This window comes from Pollachius pollachius (assembly GCF_949987615.1).
Source record: "Pollachius pollachius genome assembly, chromosome: 9".
In the NCBI taxonomy this organism is placed as follows: domain Eukaryota; kingdom Metazoa; phylum Chordata; class Actinopteri; order Gadiformes; family Gadidae; genus Pollachius; species Pollachius pollachius.
Genome location: NC_136942.1, coordinates 3,644,807 through 3,665,756, shown reverse-complemented (window position 1 = coordinate 3,665,756; position 20,950 = coordinate 3,644,807). Strand labels below are relative to the sequence as shown.

General features: G+C 45.2%; 1 protein-coding gene across 2 annotated transcripts in view; it reads left to right on the top strand.

Moving 5' to 3' along the window:
* bcar1 (BCAR1 scaffold protein, Cas family member) overlaps positions 1 to 20,950 on the top strand; it is a 65,839-nt gene that overhangs the window by 13,164 nt on the left and 31,725 nt on the right. Inside the window, exon 1 of one of the 2 annotated variants that reach the window (XM_079743349.1) lies at positions 16,258 to 16,864. The exons of the other annotated variant lie outside the window; for it this stretch is intronic. Coding sequence (XP_079599475.1) covers positions 16,853 to 16,864 — 12 coding nt within the window. The 5' untranslated portion in view covers positions 16,258 to 16,852. Of the gene's footprint in view, positions 1 to 16,257; positions 16,865 to 20,950 lie in introns of those variants that run through there. 2 annotated transcript variants of the gene reach the window in all.

Genomic DNA, 20,950 nt, shown 5'->3' with positions numbered 1-20,950 from the left:
CTCCAGTTGTCAAATGGACGAAGGATATGAGGATATATAAATATTTATACCTCTGTCTGCGTTATTAGGGGCTTTTGAGCCAAATCCAAACCAGCACTTAACACATCAACAGGATTCTTGTTGCGCTCGCTGAATACTGCATGCAAGGAGGCGGGAAACTGCTTAGCATGGCACTACACAAAACGGGATGATCCCCAGAGCGGTGATCCAACACCGCGTCTACATCTAGAGATGCAAATGCAGAATTTGAATTCCAAGTTTAAAAAAAACAAAAACGAAGAACCGAGAGAAGAAAACCCCCATTTTTGCGTCATGTTACGGCTTTAGGCCTCTAGGCTTCCATACGGGCGAAACACCAGTCGTGAAATATTTCATTCAGCTCCCATGTTTCCAATTATGTGTCTTTTGTTTTCACTTGCCCCTTTGTTCCAACACTAGATAGTTGACAAAGATTACAGCTTCTGCCGCTAGCGGCTAGCGGTATAGGCTCCATTTGGTCAGATTGGGTTGTTAGCTGTGCGGAGCTGAGCAAAACAATGCTAAGTATAGACTGGTGGCTACTTCCTCCCCAGTGACAGAAAGTATGTTCACACTCACTGGGGAAGGCAAAGTGCTGAGCCCACCTCGCCATGCTTGTCGCTGCGGAGATCTGGTTCTCAGCGGTGAAGCCGTGATGACACCCAGGCCGGCCCTGCCAACGCCACCGCCACCATGGAATGACTGCAGTTTAGCCCCACACACACATGCCCAGTTATAGACGGACGGACACAAACAGATGTACATACACACATGCATACTGATATATAGCAGTGCACTATGCTCCTATCTGAACTCATATAGCGTACAGGCACACGGAGAGAGAGAGAGAGAGAGAGAGAGAGAGATGACACAGAGAGAGAGAGTGAGAGATGATACAGAGAGAGAGAGAGAGAGGGAGGGAGGGAGAGAGAGAGAGGGAGGGAGAGAGAGAGAGAGAGAGAGAGAGAGAGAGATGATACAGAGAGAGAGAGAGAGGGAGGGAGGGAGAGAGAGAGAGGGAGAGGGAGGGAGAGAGCGAGAGAGAGAGAGAGAGAGAGAGGGAGAAAGAGAGAGAGAGAGAGACACATCTGGAATGCAACTGTCCCCTTAAGGGTCCTCAGAATGAGAGTTGAGTGAAATCTGGCAATTCGATGGAAAAGTTCTCTCTGTGAAAGAGGAGGAAATTGCACAGCCGAGACACAGAGGGGTCGGCATATTTTATTCATTTACTTTGTCTGCTAGGTCACTTCAATGTCAAGCTGTGTTCAGCAGAGCATGCTAAACAGTAGGAAATTTAACAACAAACCCACATAATGCATATTCTGTCTAATGCTTCTTTATTCGACTTGAGGGGGGGGGGGGGACGACTCACAACACAAGACAGACAAAATGACATCCGGCCCATGTTGGCAGTGGCTTCCTTCTTCTGATGTCCGTTCTGCATTATTCACACTGGGCCAGCAACAGTCGCTATTTATAAAGTTAGGTGCATAGTTGGGTATATATCCGGCCAGGGCTGTCGCTTCCCATCCGTCCCCCAGACTGCTGTTTGTCGCTTGAACTGATCCTCTCAGACTGTGTTTCGCCGAGACTGTGTTTGTGTTCCCGTCAGGTTTGCGTTGACTTCACGCTGTCCTTGGCCTTTCCCGACCATTTTTAATGACACGCTTTAAGACTTTTTGTGGTCTGCGTTATTCATGAAATAATATGAACTTTATCGTTATCCATCAATTTACTCAACAGTTAAAAAACCCTTTTGTAATCATTGATCGTTTTTCATCTGTTACACCGCGGTACTGCCACCCGTAGACCAGAATACCACTTGTCCCTCTCAGGCTACTGTATTTGCGTACCCTTGAGTCTGCTTTTTGTCCCCGTAGCGTCCTGTACCCTGCTCCTATACGGCCGCCTAAAGCCTCTATGCTTCCTCCTCTCATTCTAATTCTGTCCCCACTAAACACCCACGTGCACTTATGCAATTGATTTTGACATACCCGCCCTTCGTTCTAGTGCCTCTGCTATCCACTGCCGCCATGGCTTACTATATAAAAGGATCGCTCCAACGGTGTCCGTCCGCCTGTCCTCAATAGGTCCTTGTAGGGATGTGCAATTAATCTAATTTTTACCGTGATTTCGATATATATATATTTTTAAGTATATTTATTTTATCCAGAACAGCTGGACACATCTTTGTACATCATTTTCCATTTGAACATTTTGTGTATTTCCCTAAGGGGAATATAGTTTTTAATTCAAACTCAAAAATAATCGTTTGAATAATCTGGGTTTCAATATTGACCAAAATAATCGTGAATATGATTTTTTTCCATAATCGAGCAGCCCTAGGTCCTTCCATACGATGTTTTGTATCAGTGCATTAACACACTTGGCCCGTGGTAGAGGATAACAGGTAGGTTGTTGTATCTTACACTCCTACACTGCTGTCAAATCCATTCTACGACCTATCACAAGCCAAATGTATTCAGCTTACGTTTGTTCATGCAGATCATGTGCATGACGAGGCATCCATCGTGCTATTACGATTGAATAATTGAGCAGACACGTCATTCATCCGAAATGATGTACGGGGAATTCAGAAGCATGTCATTGAGGAGCAGGTAGGGGTTAGACATCTGCTTCAAGGATGGCTATGGTAGGGTGAACAGCCTCTTCTAATGGAGTATGAGGAAACATAAAGGGGGTGGTTTAGATATGTGGACTAAAGACAAGCCATAAACACTGTAACCGAAAAGTGGACAACTTATTATGTTTACGTGTTACTTTTTTTTTTTCTTTGATTTAGCGCTGCAATGCTTAGAAACATGAGTGGGAAGTTGGCTGAAAAGTAGTACCATTGTGTACCTTTTAGCATGCCTGGCACGCTCAACCTTGCTAGGAGTGGCTTCATAAATATATCTATATATATATTTATATACGGTCGGATCAGATGGATCACAGGTGTTCGCGGTGTGTTTGTGTGGGTGTGCCCGGAGAGAGAAGGTGCATTCTGCTAATGTGCGTAACGTGTAGATGTTTGTTTTTGAGAGAGTGAGAGAAAGCGAGAGGAGGGGTTAGGAGATGATTGCTATCTCTTAATGTGGTGAAGTGATGGCTGTTTGAAGATGGAGGGAGGAAACAGGGAGAGAGCGAGAGAGAGAGGCAGAATGATGTTTGTTTTCGGTTTGAATCTGTCGTCTGCTGTTGTGTGTGAAAGAAGCGGTTAGCGTTTTCATTATCCTCCTCGTTATCAAGTTATCTTTTGATGCTTAATCATTTGATTGAACTATTGAATTAACTCCCAGATAATTTGCTGAATTTCCTCGCTCCGTCAGCCAAGCGAAATACAAACACATTTTCTAACGATCTGAAAGAGAGAAGCTGCATTTGCTGCTTGTTTGTAAGCAGCGAATGCTTCTCTGCAGGCGTTCTTCACGCGGATGAATCACACTGTGGATCCATTTCCGTTGATGTGAGATGCCACGTCTCCGAGATGTAACATCCAAGGTAAACTGGGAAAAACACAGGGGGTGTTGGCACACTTCCTCTGTGATGAGACATGGTTTCGATTCCCGGGAAGAGAACCATCCTCTTAGCCCCTGACGTAGGAGCCAGCACTGGCCAACAAGCACACACGCATGCACACCACACTCACACATACACACCAATACACACGCAAACACAGACACCGAGCTGTGGGATGTCCTGTAAGATGGCCCTGAATGCTTGACCGAGAACGATTTTGACCCCCCCCCACAGGAAATGGAGCATTCTTCATGCCATAAGGCGGAAAGCAAGTGTGTGTGTGTGTGTGTGTGTGTGTGTTTGTGTGTGTGTGCCCCATTGTGCCTCTGATTTTGTGTGTTTGTGTGTGTCCTCATTTCTATCTGTGTTTCTGTGTGCCTAGGGAAAAGAAACGCGGGAAAATTAAAACAATACGCTAAACAATCCCTTTTGAAAAAAAATCGAATTTGTTCATGAAATCCAGAAGTGTGACATTTAGCTCTGTGTTCTGCGCTGTGTTGTGGTCCCACCCCCCTGAGAGCCGCTTGTTGGCGTTAATTAGGTCAGGCCACTCATCCAACTCATGTTACAGCGTTATCTCACCAGACCTTACGCAACCAGGGGCCTCCCAGGGACCCCAGCTGGCCGTCAGGTTCCCCTGCGGCCTCGAAATAGGACGACCTGCAGAAGGCTGAGCCCCAACAGTTAAACCACACGAAATAAATAAAAATGCAAAAAAAACAACAACAGAATACCGTTTTCAAAACGTTAACACAATCGCGATATTTACTGAATCGCAATACTTTGAATATCCGCACTCAAAGTTGACGCCATATCCTATTGCGAGGTCCCTCCTGATTCCCGCCACTGTTGGGTCTTCGTCCGTTGGTTCCCATGCAGGATTCAGACCCTCAGCGCTGCGTGGGAATAGTTGGCCACTGTGTGGACGACCCCATGCCCTTGTGGATTGCAAGCAATGCTAAGGTCACACCAACAGGAAGTGTATATATCATGATGCATTGTTGTTGTGTCGAACCTCATCTTGTGGTATGTCAGTGAAAAGGGCATCGGGGCCCCCGACTCCCCCGACAGTCTCCTAGACCTATTTCAAATGTCACATCTCGCTCCTGTTTCCCTCGAACTTTTACTTTTCTTATTTGGCTCCGTATTAGCATAAAGCTCTGGAGACTGTTTGGATATAAGGTCAGCGTAATTCTGTTGTTGTTTTATTGTTGTTTGCAAAATGATAGATTTGTAGATGGACAGACAGAAAACCAGACAGACACAGAAAGATAGATAGATTGGTAGATGGTTGGGTAGATAGATAGATGGAAAGATGGACAGACTGACAGACCGATAGATGGACAGATGGTTGGGTAGATAGATAGATCAATGGTTAGAACGTTAGATGGACAGATAGTTAGATGGATGTTGTTTTAGGAGGCAGTGGATTGTGCCCCTCAAAGCCACAGTGACAGCTGTGTGATTTGTTCAGATGTATTTATACTCTGTTCAAGACCACTCAGAATTTGGAAGAAAATGCTTTGTCTTGCTTGAAAGGAACTAAGTTTATCCAACTCAATATTACAGGTCTGAAATTCAGGTTTGATTTCAGAGTTCCCGCTTGTCCGACATGAGGACAAGTGATGTGTTACGGCACATCAACGCCTTCATCTTTAATAGGAACTAAATGATCATACAAGTGTTTGTTGATGTGTTAACGCATCAATTCATGTATAATCATCAAACAATTATAGTCTGTTTTTATCCTTTACGTTTTGCTCACATTATAGCAAAATGTTGACTTTAACAGCTACGGTACAGATTAAATTAGCTAGCCAGTGTCAGTCTCCTTTAGTCTCCTCTCCAAAAGAAGCATCAATTGCTGCGCGGTACATTTTTGGCATTCAGTAATTAACCACAATATGCTTAACCTTGAATGCAACGATGTCGGAAGTTGGGCTTCAGCATGGAAACCTCAGAGTTTTGATATGCAGTGTAAGACGCAAGTGTGTTGTTTGAGTCGGTGCCATTCATGGTGAGGGTCTATTTGTGTTCTAGATAGTCATATGAGCCGTGAAAAAACATCAGTACTTTCTACTGTGTCCTTGGTAATGGCGGGGAAACTATTAACAGGATTCAGCCGGCTTCATCCTTTAAACAAGAAGACGAGCGGCTTAAAATAGAAAGTACGGCTGAGGCGCACGTGAACTATTCATGTAAACATCTTCAATGGCTAGACATAACAAAAGTGAAGTTGTAATAAGCCGATTATCTCTCGCTCTCTCTCTCTCTCTTGCTCTCTGGCACATACACATCAATACTCTCTCTTGGGTGCACAGTGCACACACAAACACACACACACACACACAGACACGCACATGCACACACACACAAACACTTCATGAGTCATATTTACAAAAGGCTGCATCCCAAAATGTCACTGATAATTGGTATCTCTCTTACTCCCTTATCCCTCTCTTTCCGTCTGTCCCTCACACCCTCTCATTTACTTACTCCTATTTCTCTCCATCTCAGTCTTTTTCTGTCTCTCTGTCCCTCTCACGCACACACAAATACACACGCGCGCGCACGCACACACGCACACACACACACACTATCACTGCATCACTGCTCAGTGATATATGTAGGTACTGAGCAGAACATAAAGGGTGGCGTCAAGCTGTCTTTTGGCGGTGAGTTACTGTTCTCTGTGCTGACGGATTTACTGAGCGGCTGTCTTGTCTGCCCTCTGGTCGCTCCCGCCATCTCCTCTGTTGTTGGAACACGTCTGTCCTACTGTCTGTGGCGCTGCTCCTCAGCGCGGCTGGAGGGCGGGCCGTTGTTGGTCCCTTGTTCTTATTGGTTGTAAGAATTACGATCATCCAATCATGGTCACATTTCCTCTGTTATTTTTTGTTGTTGTATTAACCCTAGTTAATTGTCACTATTGATTGAATATTTAATTAGGGGAAAAGCCCAATTTGAATAACTAAATAACATTTTAGAGAGGTGTTCTGTCTGAGGATTGCCGTGATTTTTTTAAACAAACCCGAGAATTGTATTTTTTTTCTTTTATGCCGAGTCATAACTACTTTAACAGAGACGCACGCACAATGTTCCCGCGGTTATTTTCCCTTCAACATCCATCTCGTCCCCACATCCCCCATAATGTGGGTCAGTTATGTTAGCCTGGCCTTCATGCAAGCTGACATTTTGCTTTCCCGGGGACTTTTTAAATAAATTTCCGTTACTTATCTACGAAGACCGGGAGGAGAGATTTTTTTGTAAAGCGTGCGTGCGATTTATAACCAGCATCCTCGCTTTAGTAAGTCACCCTTTTTTTAACAGCTCAGGTTCCGGTAGTCAATTTCCCATTCATTTTCTCAATTGACTTTTCGTAAAATCATTATATAGAGTGTTTTAAGCCTGGAACCAAGCCAATTGTTCGTCAAGTTAGTCGTGACCGTAAAACGTTCGATTCAGGGCAAAGAAATATTTGGAAAAGGCAAAGGTACATGACTCGACTGTGTACATTCATTTTGTGAATGAGCAATGAAACTACTCCTCCCATAAACCATTGCTAACTTTATTTCCTACCCCCCCCCCCCCCCCCCCCCCCCTCATGTTGTCGTTCTGCCCTCTCCGCATGCGATCCGCTCTTCTCAGATGCATAATTCATAGATGATCATTAAAATTTGATGAACTAAAAATCATTGCAGCGATATCATCGTGTGTACTATCATGTGGCATCATCGTTATCAAACATCAGCTGGTATCTCTCAGCATTGTGCCGTGATGTTGCGACTTAGCCTAAATTGCAGTTCACTCAATTGGTTTCTAATTCAGCGAACCACAGCGCGGCATTCCTGAGCCTGATTTGATTTGAACTGGGAGCTCGCGCGTCATTGAACGGCGTGTGTGCTCACCTTCAATTTCTGTTGATTGCAGGCGCTCGGTAGAAACAAGGCGGGCAGTATGCTTCCGCTCTTAATTGATGACAAACAACCGGAGTTCTGCGTTTAAAGCCCTGAGTGTCAATAGATTGATAATAGATTTATCAAGTCTATTGATTGAAGTGTTCCACACCAGTAGCGTACCAATTCACATGACCGAAGAGTTGAGATACAACTGACTTGGTGCACTGCAAGTTGTTGATATTGTCTGCAATATTTCACAATGAATGCACAGGGGAGGGCTAGCAGTATCTATGACAAAAAAATAAAGGTTATTTTAGTCTATCTACTTGTTATCACTGCAGACGTCAGCAACATATATTAAGCTTGCATGCTAATTAACCTACTCCACTTCTGGTAGATCCCCTATAAAAAGACCTGCTTCCCTTGGGGGACTGCTCTCTCTCTCTCTCTCTCTTTCTCTCTCTCTCTCTCTCCGTCTCTCTCTTTGTTTTGCTTTGTTCCATCTCCTTAAATCAACTTTGACTGAACTCTTTGTAGCCGAATGTCCTATAATGAAGAAGGCCTTGAATAGAAATATGCATTCTAATATTGAGTTAGGAGTGTCTTTATCCGTCCCTCTGTTTATCTATCTGTCTGTCTGTTTGTCTCTCTGTTGTTCTGTCTGTCTGTCTGTCTGTCTGTCTGTCTGTCTGTCTGTCTGTCTGTCTGTCTGTCTGTCTGTCTTTCTGTAAAAGCAATGCTTACTATAAAATGTGGATTTGTTTTGTGTTCATTCTCTATATTTCTACTTCTTCTTAAGATTCATGAAACCCACATAGACACACAAACTCCCACTCGTTCATGATTCATGGACCCTTTGCTTGATCCATCCCGTGTCCCGCAGGTATTCTGTAGAATGTTCGATTGCCTCCAGGGGGCGCCACAAGCAGAGGTAGGTCCTGAAGCATGGAGTGTTTCGCTTTGGTTAAAAAAAGCTGTCCGACTGACCATTCAGACGACAGCACAACAATTAGTTCCGCTTTTTTGATAACCAAACGGAAAGATCTTATTTAATGGTGAAATAACGTTTCTAGTGTTGGTAACAATGTTCCTAATCTTTTTGGCATGAAATAGGAAATAGTAGAGCATTAGAAATGTAGTGACAAAGATAGATAATATCAAAAACAGCACAGTACATGTTTGTTAGGTTGGCAAAGTGTGCAGTGCTCAAGCCTGTGTTTTTGTTAATGCTAGTGTGGGTTTGTGTGTGTATTAACAGAAACAATATAAAAATAACTTGGTTGGTGTGTATTGTTCTAATAATGAGCGCAGGAAAGTTCCCATCATCTATTGTACATATGGATGGGGACTGAAATGAGTTGAAATGAGCTGAATCTCACTGATGCCATCATTTCCCTCCATTGTGTTGTTAAAGAGTACTGTTTTGTGATTACGATGAGGCATTAGGATTTAGGACACTAAACAAGGCGTTGTTGTTGTAGCTACATATGCATCGCACGGAAGAAAGTAAAGTAAAGACTAGATTACAACAAACGATCACTTTTACTGTGGTTTCTTTATGTGCGGTAACAGATTGGCTACAGCTTCAGCAGAGGCGGACCCATCTGTGTGCTATCAATAACATTGATTATTCTGCTCTATTTAGATGTTGTACCAACAGCAACTCAGACTTTGAGACAGGTATCCCCAGCCTGGCATATAAAATGAAGTGTGTGATTTGCAGGTTCATAAATTATCATGGTTTAGGATATAAATAAATACATCTACCCCTGAAATGTAAAATGTGAGGTGCTAAAACATTTCTGCCTGTATCCCCGTTTTAGGGTGTTGTAGGGTTTGCGTTTGAGTTGTGTTTTATTTATTTATGATATTTACCCGATTACTTGGAAGAAAAGTGTTTAACTATTTAAGCTTTTAGTTTTTGGTTTTTGATTTTTTATCGTTTTGGCTCCATACATTATACAACTGGTCCAACCGTTTCATTCATTATTTATTAATCCCAGAGGAGATTGCTCATGTCCCAGTGGCTCCGCTCAAGATAGAAAAATATTACCATTAGAAAGGAATAAATACAAAATAAACAGTTTAAAAAAAAGAGCTTAGGCGGGCATAGGATACACACTTGGTACACAAAGAGTAAAAACATAGCAAGAAAAGAAAAACGCAGGTGTATGTGTGTGTCTCTCAATTTCAAAAAGAGTTGTCTGAGAGACAGACTAAAACAAAACAGAGAGAGAGAGAGAGAGAGAGCTTTACCAGAGGAGACAGCGAGATGTGCTGGTTCTTCAGTGTGTGTGATCTCTCTACAGTGGCAGTCATTGAGATGTCAGTGGCGGCGCTGGCTGTCTGTTGTTAGCTTAAAGACTACAAAGCACTGCCTCTGGCATGTCTTGGATGGATGCGTGTCTGTGTGTGTGTGTGTCTGCAGTCGTTTGTCTGTGTGTGTGTGTGTGTGTGTGTGTCTGCAGGTGGGTGGGTGTGAGAGTGAACGGCTGTGTGTGTGTGTGTGTGTGTGTGTGTGCTCCTCCTCAGGGTTAATCTCCCCTGCTCCGGTGTCCCTCTCTCCCCCACATCGACTGCCCCCTGTGTCCCCCCCCCCCCCCCCCCCACTCTCTGTCTTCCTCACAAGGTGGACAGCATTGCAGACGCCATTGATGATTATTCCTCTATTGATCCATCTAGCTAATTACTCATTTACACATTCAGCAAACGCCGTTTGCTGGATTAAAGGATGGGTTAAAGCGTTTTTTTAATCCAAAGGGTCTTCTTCTGGCCTAAGGATATTGCTTTCAAACACAGCAGAGAATCCACTGATATTATCAAGGGGTTTTTCTTTGGCCCGGTGTCATACTTTCTTTTGCCATTTTGGATTATTTCCAGGGCAATTTTCTAAAATGTTGGGAAAAACCTTATTTTCTCTATGTTGCACGGAAGACCTATATTCAATGACTCCAATGAAAACCAAGGGTACATTTAAATTCCTTATTTTATGGGGGCATTTAAACCCCCCATCATCCTAATGTTGATATTTCTATACATACATACATACATACTATATACTATACCCAACCTTGTTCGTCTATTTCACCTGCCATTGAATGCCGATATCCAGTCCAATGAAAAACGAAAACCATAAAGACGTTGAAATGACTGGTTCTTTAATGGCAGGTTTGTCTTCAATCCATCTCAGACGCAATCAAGATATCCAGCCTGCAATAGCATGCGTATGAGCTACTTAATCATTTTTAACAGATGCTTTGATCCACCTAACAGTGAATTATGATACATGATCCATGATCCATGTTGCTAAGAAGCAGCTAGCTGTCAGGCTACGTGCAGAGGAAGACGGAACACAGAACCTTTGGGTTGGCATTCAACAACCCAAAGCCCCAGAGTCCAGAAGGCTACCATTCCACCTACGCTTTATGTGTTAAAGGCTGGTTGTGGAGAAAGAATATTTAATTCTGACCCTTATAATGCTAACTCTATGCTAATTCTTGGCCCTTTTTTATTGCGGTTCTAAACATGAGCAAATAGTCATTCAAATATCTTGATATTCTACAATTGTTAAGGAACACTCACTGTTCTCTGAGATCACCTATTGATTTTGTGCGGTGAGATAATACTGCTTAATAGCATTGCTGTAGTTATCTTATAAACTCTTCAAAAGCCACAAATTTTTTAATAAATTCAAACATGGACTATTTCTTCTAAACTCTTATCTAGTGGAGTGATTGTCAGGACCGTACACACCCTAATTTACCCAAGCTCAAATTGATGCAGCAGATTCTGCTGTACCGCCGACACACTAAAGTCCTTCCAGACAAAGAATCGTTGGCACAGCACAGCTGGTTTGGACGTTTGCCGATTCGGCAGCCCTAATCCAGCCTGGCATTTACCAAAACAAACAGTTAATTAGAGACTTAGCTTTCATGTGCTGGGTAACAGATTGAGGCATAGGCAGAAATGGAGTCTATGAGTAAAAATATAAATAATGAATGTGAACAAACAATCTCAGTTTGTAACCTAAAGCAGAAGGCGATGCAAAAAACACTGCATTATATATAATAAAATACACTGCCGTGGGTATAGTTCAATATACAAACCCCCTTGTAATAATACACAGCCTCAATAATACAGAAGAAAATAAAAGTGGCAGATTTCAACATTACCTCCCAGTTAGTTTTCTGCATGCTGCATACAAATCAGACAGTGAGTCCTTGCACATAGACGCTTGTTATTGAATAAGTTACATTATTATTGTAATTAATGTGTTATTTATTTGAGCTTAGTGAATGGCTGCAGCTCAGAGCGTCTTAGCTTGCCATTCCCGCTAAGCATTCCTGAGATGGGGGAGGGAAAACCGGACACAACGTGTGTGTGTGTGTGTGTGTGTGTGTGTGTGTGTGTGTGTCTGTGTGTGTCCGCGCCTGTATGTCCGCCCGTCAGCGTTTCTGTCTCCATACCTTTTTATCTACTTTGTCTCTATCTCCCCCTCCTCTCCCTCTGTCTCTCTCTCCGTCTCCGTCTGTCTGATTTCCATCACTCCATCTCTCCTTTCATAAACCTTTCAGCTCCTGCTATTCTGTTTCTTTATCTCTCTCTCACTCCCCCTCTCTCTCTCTTGCTAGCTCTTTCATTCCCTCCAGAGAGTAAGAGAAAATTGTATTTTCTTCTTGCCATATTAATGCTAATCTTTTATTACATTCATTTATCCTTTATTACACACGCACACACACCCGCAAACACACACACACACACGCACACAGACACTGGCATCTTGAGGATGATGCACCAGATACAGTATATTGGAAAAGAGATCGAAGCACAGAGACAGGGAGAGACAGAGAGAGAGAGAGAGAGAGAAATAGCATGAGAGACAGAGAGAGACAGAAACAGACAGCAAGAGACAGAGAGACAGCGAGGGACAGACAGAGACAGAGAGGCAGCGAGAGACAGAGAGAAAGAGCAACAGAGTTTGAGCGACAAGAACAATGAATTAGTGGAAACAGACACTACAAACAGCATACACTGCACGACCCATTGACCACACACACACACACATATGCTACACAACCAGAGACACACATACACACACATAATACCCTAATCTTCTCAGTACGCTCGCATGATTGCCAGATCTGTAGCTGAATCCCAATGTAATATTTACAAAACAGGCACACACACACACACACACACACACACACAAACACCCCCACACACACACACACACAGACACCCACCCACACACATATACACTCACAACAACACACACAGTTACAGGAAATTAAAGTCTGGACACCCTGGTATCCTATTAAACACGGTGATCATCTAGTCTGGTCTGGGCTGCGTATGTAGGCGTCTGTGTTTGATGTGTCTGTGTGTTCCGTGTCGAGGCTTTCTGCCTGGTTGCGAGATCTTATCCTGCTCATGTGTCCCTTTGTGTTTGACGCTGGACAAAGAGCCGACATGGCCTCCGCAGCGCAATGCCCGTGGAATCGGTCTTGTTCCCAGATATAAACAGGTAGCGTTGGAACGGAATCGTCGCAGGTGATTAAATCGACTGCGGGCGTGAGAGTTCAAACGCGATGGACAAAGTGGTAGAAGGATATGGAGAGAGGTACTGGAGGTTGACCTACAGGTTTGAAAATACAATGAATCTCTGGGTTCCCCATATGAAAATTGTGTGTTTTGGTCTATTTTTTCTGTCACACACAACCACAACTATGGGAAAGATAGGAGCGTGCTTCCCTGAGGCGTGTCGCCACTTAAATGTGGAATGAGGAAACTGCTGCTGAGGGTGAACACGAATTTCTGAATTATAAATACACGCACAGACCCACACACCAAAACACACAAACACCCACCCACACGCATGCACATACATAAATACAATCGCACACAAAAGACATACACAGATAATGCATACATACATACCCACATTCACAGGTAATCACACACACACACACACACACACACGCAGATATACACATACATAAAAACACACATAGGCTTGCAAGCATAGAAACACACACAAACACACACACACCTCTCTTAGGGCGTACTGGCTCACTAATGCAGTGTCTGGCTCTGGTTAGAGGTTCTTCATGAGCTCCACAGCGGCCCAGTAGCAGACCCGCTGACCACTAATGACTGACGTCTCAGAGGCCATTTCAGATAGGAAGCGCCGCGAGGCGAGCTCACTGCATGGTGCAGACCAGATGCACCCGGCAGACCCGCAAGACCCAACACACCTACCCAGACCCACCAGACCTACCAGACCCACCAGACCCACCAGACCTACCAGACCCAACACACCGACCAGACCCACCAGACCTACCAGACCCACCAGACCCACCAGACCTACCAGACCCAACACACCGACCAGACCCACCAGACCTACCAGACCTACCAGACCCAACACACCGACCAGACCCACCAGATCCACCAGACCCACCAGACCCACCAGACCCACCAGACCAGCCAGCCAGGGAGGGAGCAGCATTTTGTTGCCGGGACAACCCACACAAACTGCATTCCCAGTGCACCGTGCAGAGGCAACATGGTGTAGTAGTGTATGCCCAAAGGTTTACACTTTACCAGTTGGGAGGTACTGGGTTCGATACCCGATGTCAACAGACTGCTGTTCCTCTCTGTAGCCATGCCTAACCCATATCTGTTCTTTATTGAACTCAATGTGAGTCAATGTGGAGAACAGCATCTGCCTAATGTCTGAAAAGTAGTCAGAGTGACAGAGTATATATGAAAAAGCTGTTTTCGAAATAACAATCATATAGTTTCAGGTAGAAAGACATATATAAATGGAGAAGTCAGGGTCAGTGTCTGCTAATGCTGCTGGATTGGGATTATCGTACGTTCTGGGATGAACGCAGAAGGCAGAGATCAAAATGTAAGCAAAATCGTGATGGAAAGAGGGCCTGGAAGGTGGATGGATGGAAGGAGGGAGGGAGGGAGGGAGGGAGGGAAGGAGGGGGCGATGGTCATGTGTGTCTCCCTGAACCCCATATTATATGCATTCTATATCTCAATCTCCAAACCCGTCTTCAAACCCTTCAACAGCTCTTTGTGTGTGTGTGAGAGAGAGAGAGAGAGAAGCCGTTTGTAGGTCACTGTTACAGAGAGCGCTGTTGTTGAAGATCCTGCCAGAGAGGCAAAAGACTGGGCGACAAATGTTTCAAAGTGCATGTCATTTGTCATCCGCGTGTGAGTGTGTTGAAAGTCTGTATTGTTCGTACATGTGCCAGTGGGTAACTATAGTTGTCCAATTGCGGTGTTTCTGTGTGTGTGTGTACCTGCGTGCATGTGCAAACATTTCAGTGTGTGTGAGTGGATGAGTGTGTGCGTACGTCTAGATTCTACAAACACCATCGGACCCAGCAGCACAAAAGCTTGTCTGTTCTACCAGCGGGAGAGGAACGGGGAGAACAACAGAAAGCTTCATTCTCTAGCCTCGTCCAGGGAGTCAGGCTCTGAACAGCCAGCCTAGGAACACTAGAACCAATCACGACAACAAGCACATCTCAATTGCCTTGAAGGGGTTGAAGTCAAGGTTTCTGATGCTAATATCTGCACCTTGCGTCCGACGAATGCCACAGGGGCAGGACAGGTTATTTTGCTTTTGTGTAGAGTTGTGCTTCATGTTCAGTATCTCTGGTGGAGTGATATTCATACCGGGACATGGGGAGTCCTTTATCGATTCTGTGCTTACCCCTCTATAGTCGAGCCTCATTAATCTGGACCTGTTGAAGTGCCTGATGTTATATATCATATTTCGTCAATACTTCCCGCTGAAGCATATGTGTCTGAAAACATGTAGGTGTTTGTGTGCTTTGTTCTCGCATGCGGGTTGTGTGTGTGTGCATTTGTGTGTGTTTGCTTTGTGTGTGTGTTTCTGTGTGTATTTGTGTGTGTGTGTGTCTGCATGCCTGCATCTACTATGTGTGTATAGGGTTTGGAAATAAGCTGTTGAGCGAGTGAGTATTGGAGCGGGGACAGATTTAATTGAAAAGCGGAGAGACAAAGAGGGAGAATATTAAGTGAGATAAGCAACGAGGATGCTGATCGGGTGCATAATTTGAACCCTTAACCTGTAGAACTGGTTCAATATTAAATAACCACTTGGGTATATAATCAAAGTTCATTTTATTGGCAGGTAAATTGGCGCATAAATTACATAAAGAATTAGAAAATATTAACCCAAACCATAAAATATTATCACTATCACTTTCTTTTCATTCTCACTAAGTTATCAAGAAATCTAAATTATAAATAAAGTTGGCTGTGGAAGGCTTAGAGACAATGAGAAGACCGGAGGCTAGGATTACTCTCATGATTACTGTTTCTGTCTGCATAAATGTGTTTGTGTGTGCGCGTGTGTTTGTGTGTGCGTGTGTGTGAGTTAGCGAGCGTCCTTGATCTGCCTGTTGCTTTAGCAATTTCTGAGACACTGACCATATCTCACAGCCAGGGGGAGAGGGAGGGAGGGAGGGAGAGAGGGAGAGAGAGAGAGAGAGAGCGAGAGAGAGAGAGAGAGACTCACACAAAGTGGGCATGGCCTATTTGCATAAGAAGAGGTCCCTGTACCAATGTCCTGCCTGGGATGGGGAATGCGAGGGGAGGGGAAGCAGGGGGGCGGGGTGCTGTGCAGGAACCGATGGTGTCAGGTTTCCTCGGTCACATTCTTCCCTCTTTTTCCTCAGGCATAGAGCAGGAGAGAGGGAGGGGGGAGAGAGACCTAACGGGGCGAACAGAGAGAGAGAGACAGAGAGAGAGGGAGCGAGAGAGAGAGAGAGAGAGAGGGAGCGAGAGAGAGAGAGAGAGAACAGGAGTTTAGTTCACGGAGGCAGTGGTCTCATTCTTGCTGTGTGAGATCACAGAGGAGACACAATGTGTTAGGATCGGCCCCCGACGACTGGATACAGGACAGAACAAGACGCAAAGAGAGAGAGAGAGAGAGCGGAGAGGTGGAGGCCGGCCAAGGAATCTGGAAGGAAGGACTCGACTGTGACAGCAGCAAGAGAGGTTCACCAGAAAGTACCGCAAAGGGACCGGCGAGAGAGAGAGAGAGAGAGAGAGAGAGAGACAGGGAGAGAGAGACAGGGAGTGAAAGGGGCTGGAAAGTAAGCCGGTGGTAGTTTTAGTCTCTCATGCTTTGGCAGTAGTCCTGGCACTCTTCTCCATTTGAGGAACTCGGGACCACAACCACACTCTCGCAAATTGAATCCACACTCTATCCTGGATTGTACCTGTCCTTCTGTCTGGCTGGCTGGCTGGCTGACGGACTGACTGACTGGCTGACTGTCTGGCTGAGCGGCCAGAGTGCTAGCTGGCTTGTCGGCTAGCTGGCCGGCTGATTGGGTGACTAGCACAGACTCACTGCCACCCTCGGCAATATGAACTACCTGGTGAGTTTGCCTTCATATGTTCTTACAGGTAGACTTTCTCTGGGAGTTTGTGTGTGTGTTTGGTGTGTGTGTGTGTGTGTGTTTGCTTCTGTCTTTCTCTGTGTATGTGTGTGTCTTTGCGAAAGTGTCAGTGATGCTTGACATACACACACACACACACACACACACGCAACCTATTGGTTAGTGTGTGTGTTTGTCATGTCTGTGAGAACACTTTACCCTGACCTGCTAAATGCCCCTGCTGTGATTAAGGGAGGAGGGCATTTTTTTGAGTGTAAAAAATAGCTGGTGGGGTTTGATGGGGTGGGAATGGAGGGGGGGGGAGGGGGGGGGGGGGGGGGAGGGGGGGGCGTCGTAGGTGTAGGGTTCGTCTGGAGTTAAATCTTTATTTTTCTTCTTCTGTGGATTCCGACCTTTTGTCTGTTCACAGCAAGGGTTGGAGGGGGGCTGAATGTCTTTGGGTTTGCCTTGGCCTTGTGTGTGTGTGTGTGTGTGTGTGTGTGTGTGCTTGTGTGTCTGTGTGTGTGTGGGTGTGTGTGCTACGGGGTAGAGTCAACAGACTATGGTGCAGGGTACACTGTTGCTCGTTTGAAGTGTGTGTTATTTGAAGTGTGTATGACTTGAGGTGTGTGTGTCAGCGAGACTTTGAGACAACACCACTAAGTAATCATTAAGCGTTCTGGCTAGAAGCCAGGTCATTGTGTTGCCTTGCTCGCCTTGGAAGAAATAGCATGTGAAAGCTTTGAGAGGAGAAATAAATATCGGAAAATGCGGGAGTGTGTTCTATAGCCTCTAAACTGTATTCTAAGGACCTCGGATTCTGTCTGGACACTTTGTTTGAGAAATCTTGAGTCCCTTTGAAAAGATGTTCTTTCCTTTTCCCCATGGGGTTTTGGAAGTGCTTTAATCCCATATAGATAAGGAAGGGAGGCTGCCACATTCTTTCCCATTTTCTACCGCAGAGAATGTGTGAGTGTGTGTGTTTTGAAGGGATAGTTTGGTGGCTATATCGGACAAAGAGCAGCACCAGACAATACACATTCAGCAGCACTGCAGTCTGCCTCCTCTCTCTTCCCTTCAACTCCCTTGAGTTCAGACCACTCTTTCATTCGTCAGAACCTTTCTGCTGGAATTTCTAACCGTTTCAAAATGTCTTCGATTCCCGAGCTGCTAGAGGTTCTGTACGGGAGTTGGAGAGAAGGAACGAGTGGAAAGGAAGGGAAAGAGGGAGAGAGAGAGAGGGAGAGAGTTGGAGGGAGAGGGGGAGATAGAGGGGGAGAGAGGGAGAGAGAGGTGCTGTTTGGCTGAGACCCTTTTTTTCTGCTGACTCAGAGGAAAGTAGAGAGAGATTAAGATTTTATGGCCAAAAACCGGCTGAGAGACGGACAAAAAGGGGCAAACGGTAAGAAGGAATGTGAGGGAGACAGGGAGAGAGACAGAAAGAGAGAGAGCAAGAGAGAGAGAGAGAGAGAACATGGAGAGAGACAGAGACAAATATTCACAACATTGAGGGGAACAGAGAGAGATAGAGATAGAGAGATATCATGGAAGGAGAGAGAAAGAGAACATGGAGAGATTGAAAGAAACAATTGGAAGAAACAAGGTCAGGAGCTTAGAGAGAGAGCCCTGTGTGTGTGTGTGTGTGTGTGTGTGTGTGTGTGTGTGTGTGTGTGTGTGTGTGTGTGTGTGTGTGTGTGTGTGTGTGTGTGTGTGTGTGTGTGTGAGAGTGAGAGTTTTCTGATCTTGAAAAATTGATTAGCAACACATATGGAAGAAGAGGTTGGGAGGAACCCATCCATCATTACAGGAAATAAAACAGCAGGGCTGGTTTTATATCAGAGCCAAAAGACCCGAAAGTGATGAAAGATACAGACAACGACAAGAAAATAGACAATGGAGAGAGGGAGAAGGGGGAAGGCACGAGAGAGAGAGAGAGAGAGAGAGAGAGAGAGAGAGAGAGAGAGAGAGAGAGAGACATAAGGACTGAGGACGACTGAGGTAGAGAGAGAGAGAGAGAGAGAGAGAGAGCTGGTCACAACAAGGTCTTGGCATTAAAAACCCTTCTCTCCATTGTTTGAAAGCTTGGCCGCTGCTTAAACTGCGATGGGGCAATTCCTATGTGTGTGTGTGCCTGTGTATGTGCGCTTGCCTTTGCATGCATGTATGTCTGTGTGTGTGTGTGTGTGTGTGTGTGTGTGTGTGTGTGTGTGTGTGTGTGTGCCTTTGTCATGTGTGTGTGCGTGCATACGTGACTGTTCGGGTACGCCTGTCACAAGTGCGCTTGCCTGTGTGTGCATGTGCATGTATGCATGTGTGTATCCATGCATGCATGTGTGTGTGAGGTTCTGTGCGGTTATGTGTATGTGTGTATGTGCATGTGTGCGTGTACGTGAACCCCAGGGGTCAAGCTGAGAGAGTGACACAGAGGCTTGGAATGTGACTGACACTGAAACATTGTTGAGGATGTCTCTGATACCCCCTTTCACGCCGACTTTTCCCCCGGCTTGGGAAACTGACCCGGGCTTACGATGGGTTTGAAAGGCTCAACCCCTGCTATACCCGACCCGTGTCTGTGATACCCCACCGCCCACCCGCAACGCCCTAGGACCTACATCTAAAGCAGGGGTCTCAAACTCAACTTACCTGGGGGCTGCTGGAGGTAGAGTCTGGGTCGGGCTGGGCCGCATCAAGTAGTCCACAAAAAAAAGGTGCACAACTGACCCAATCTAAGTTAATGATCGGGCTATAATTAGATCATGTTGGACATTTCATAGCGGTTGGTTGAAACTGGGACATGTTAGCATCCTTTGGCTTTGAACACGCAACTCAAAATTGGGACTGTCCCGGCAAAACCTGGACATCTGGTCACCCTATCACAAGTGATAAAAAAGCGACGCAAGCCACAATGTGCGTTTGACAACAACGCACGGGCCGCACTAACACTAAACTTTGATGTCAAGTAGGGGGCCACAAAATATCATCTCACGGGCCTCAATTGGCCCCCGGGCCGCGAGTTTGACACCCCTGATCTAAAGGCTCAGTTATGGTTCCACGTCGACGCAACGCAATGACCAGGCAGATGCTTCGACGCAGTTGTGAACCTGTTTTGGTTCTGCGTCGGGTTTTAATGAGCAGACCAATCACACCCCTTGCTGCTGCGTCGCCTCGACGGAAGTTTACAATTTTTGGGAGGCGCAGATCAGGCCAGGGCGGTGTACGCAAGGAGGTTCCGCAAGGACGTAATGGGTCCGTAAACCCCCTTGTGTTGCATTAATGTGGAACCATAACTAAGCCTTAACACCCCAACAACGTTACCGGGACTGCACAGCCATCAGTTGCTGGTTCTCACTGTTTTTTATTTAGGACAGAACTGGTTCAAACTTTAGCGTGTTCATCCTCAATAGTTTTGAGTCGATTAGTGGCACACAGATGAAGCGATGATATTCTAGCTCAAGGTTATTCTCTGGTGATACGTAATCTCCATTCAAATGTCATTTTGTGGTTCATAGTGAGTTTGAAATCTCCCAAGAAATGTTATTAATATGGATCAGTCTTGTTTGGCCCAAATCCTGGGATTTACAACACGTGTTTCTACACACAAACACACACACCCACGCACACACACTGTACACACACAGTACAAACAGCACATTCACACACACAGTTAGCTAATAAAATCTGTGTACAAGCGATTTTAAAAAGACAACAGGATCCAGAGCTAAAGAAAGCAAAGCGGTGGTTGTCTTGTCCTGAGAGTGAGCTTGAACAAGCAGAGTCTTTGTGGATGTGGTGGACATTGTTTGTTTTTTTTTAGCTACCGAGGTGTACATCCCACAAAGCAGAAACCCTGCAGAAACCAGACCGAATCCTAACACACAGGCTTTGGTCTGGTCTACTCCACGAGCTCCCTCACAGTAGAACAGACACACAGTCTGAGGACACGCAGGGCTTCGGAGAGAGGAGACGGTGACAGAGGGACATAAGGGGACTTATTTATGGTTCACTGTCAACGATAGGCTATGCAAATAAGAGGTGTCTTGTAAGGAATACAAGCTGCATCTTAACACACCGAATAAAATACGGTGG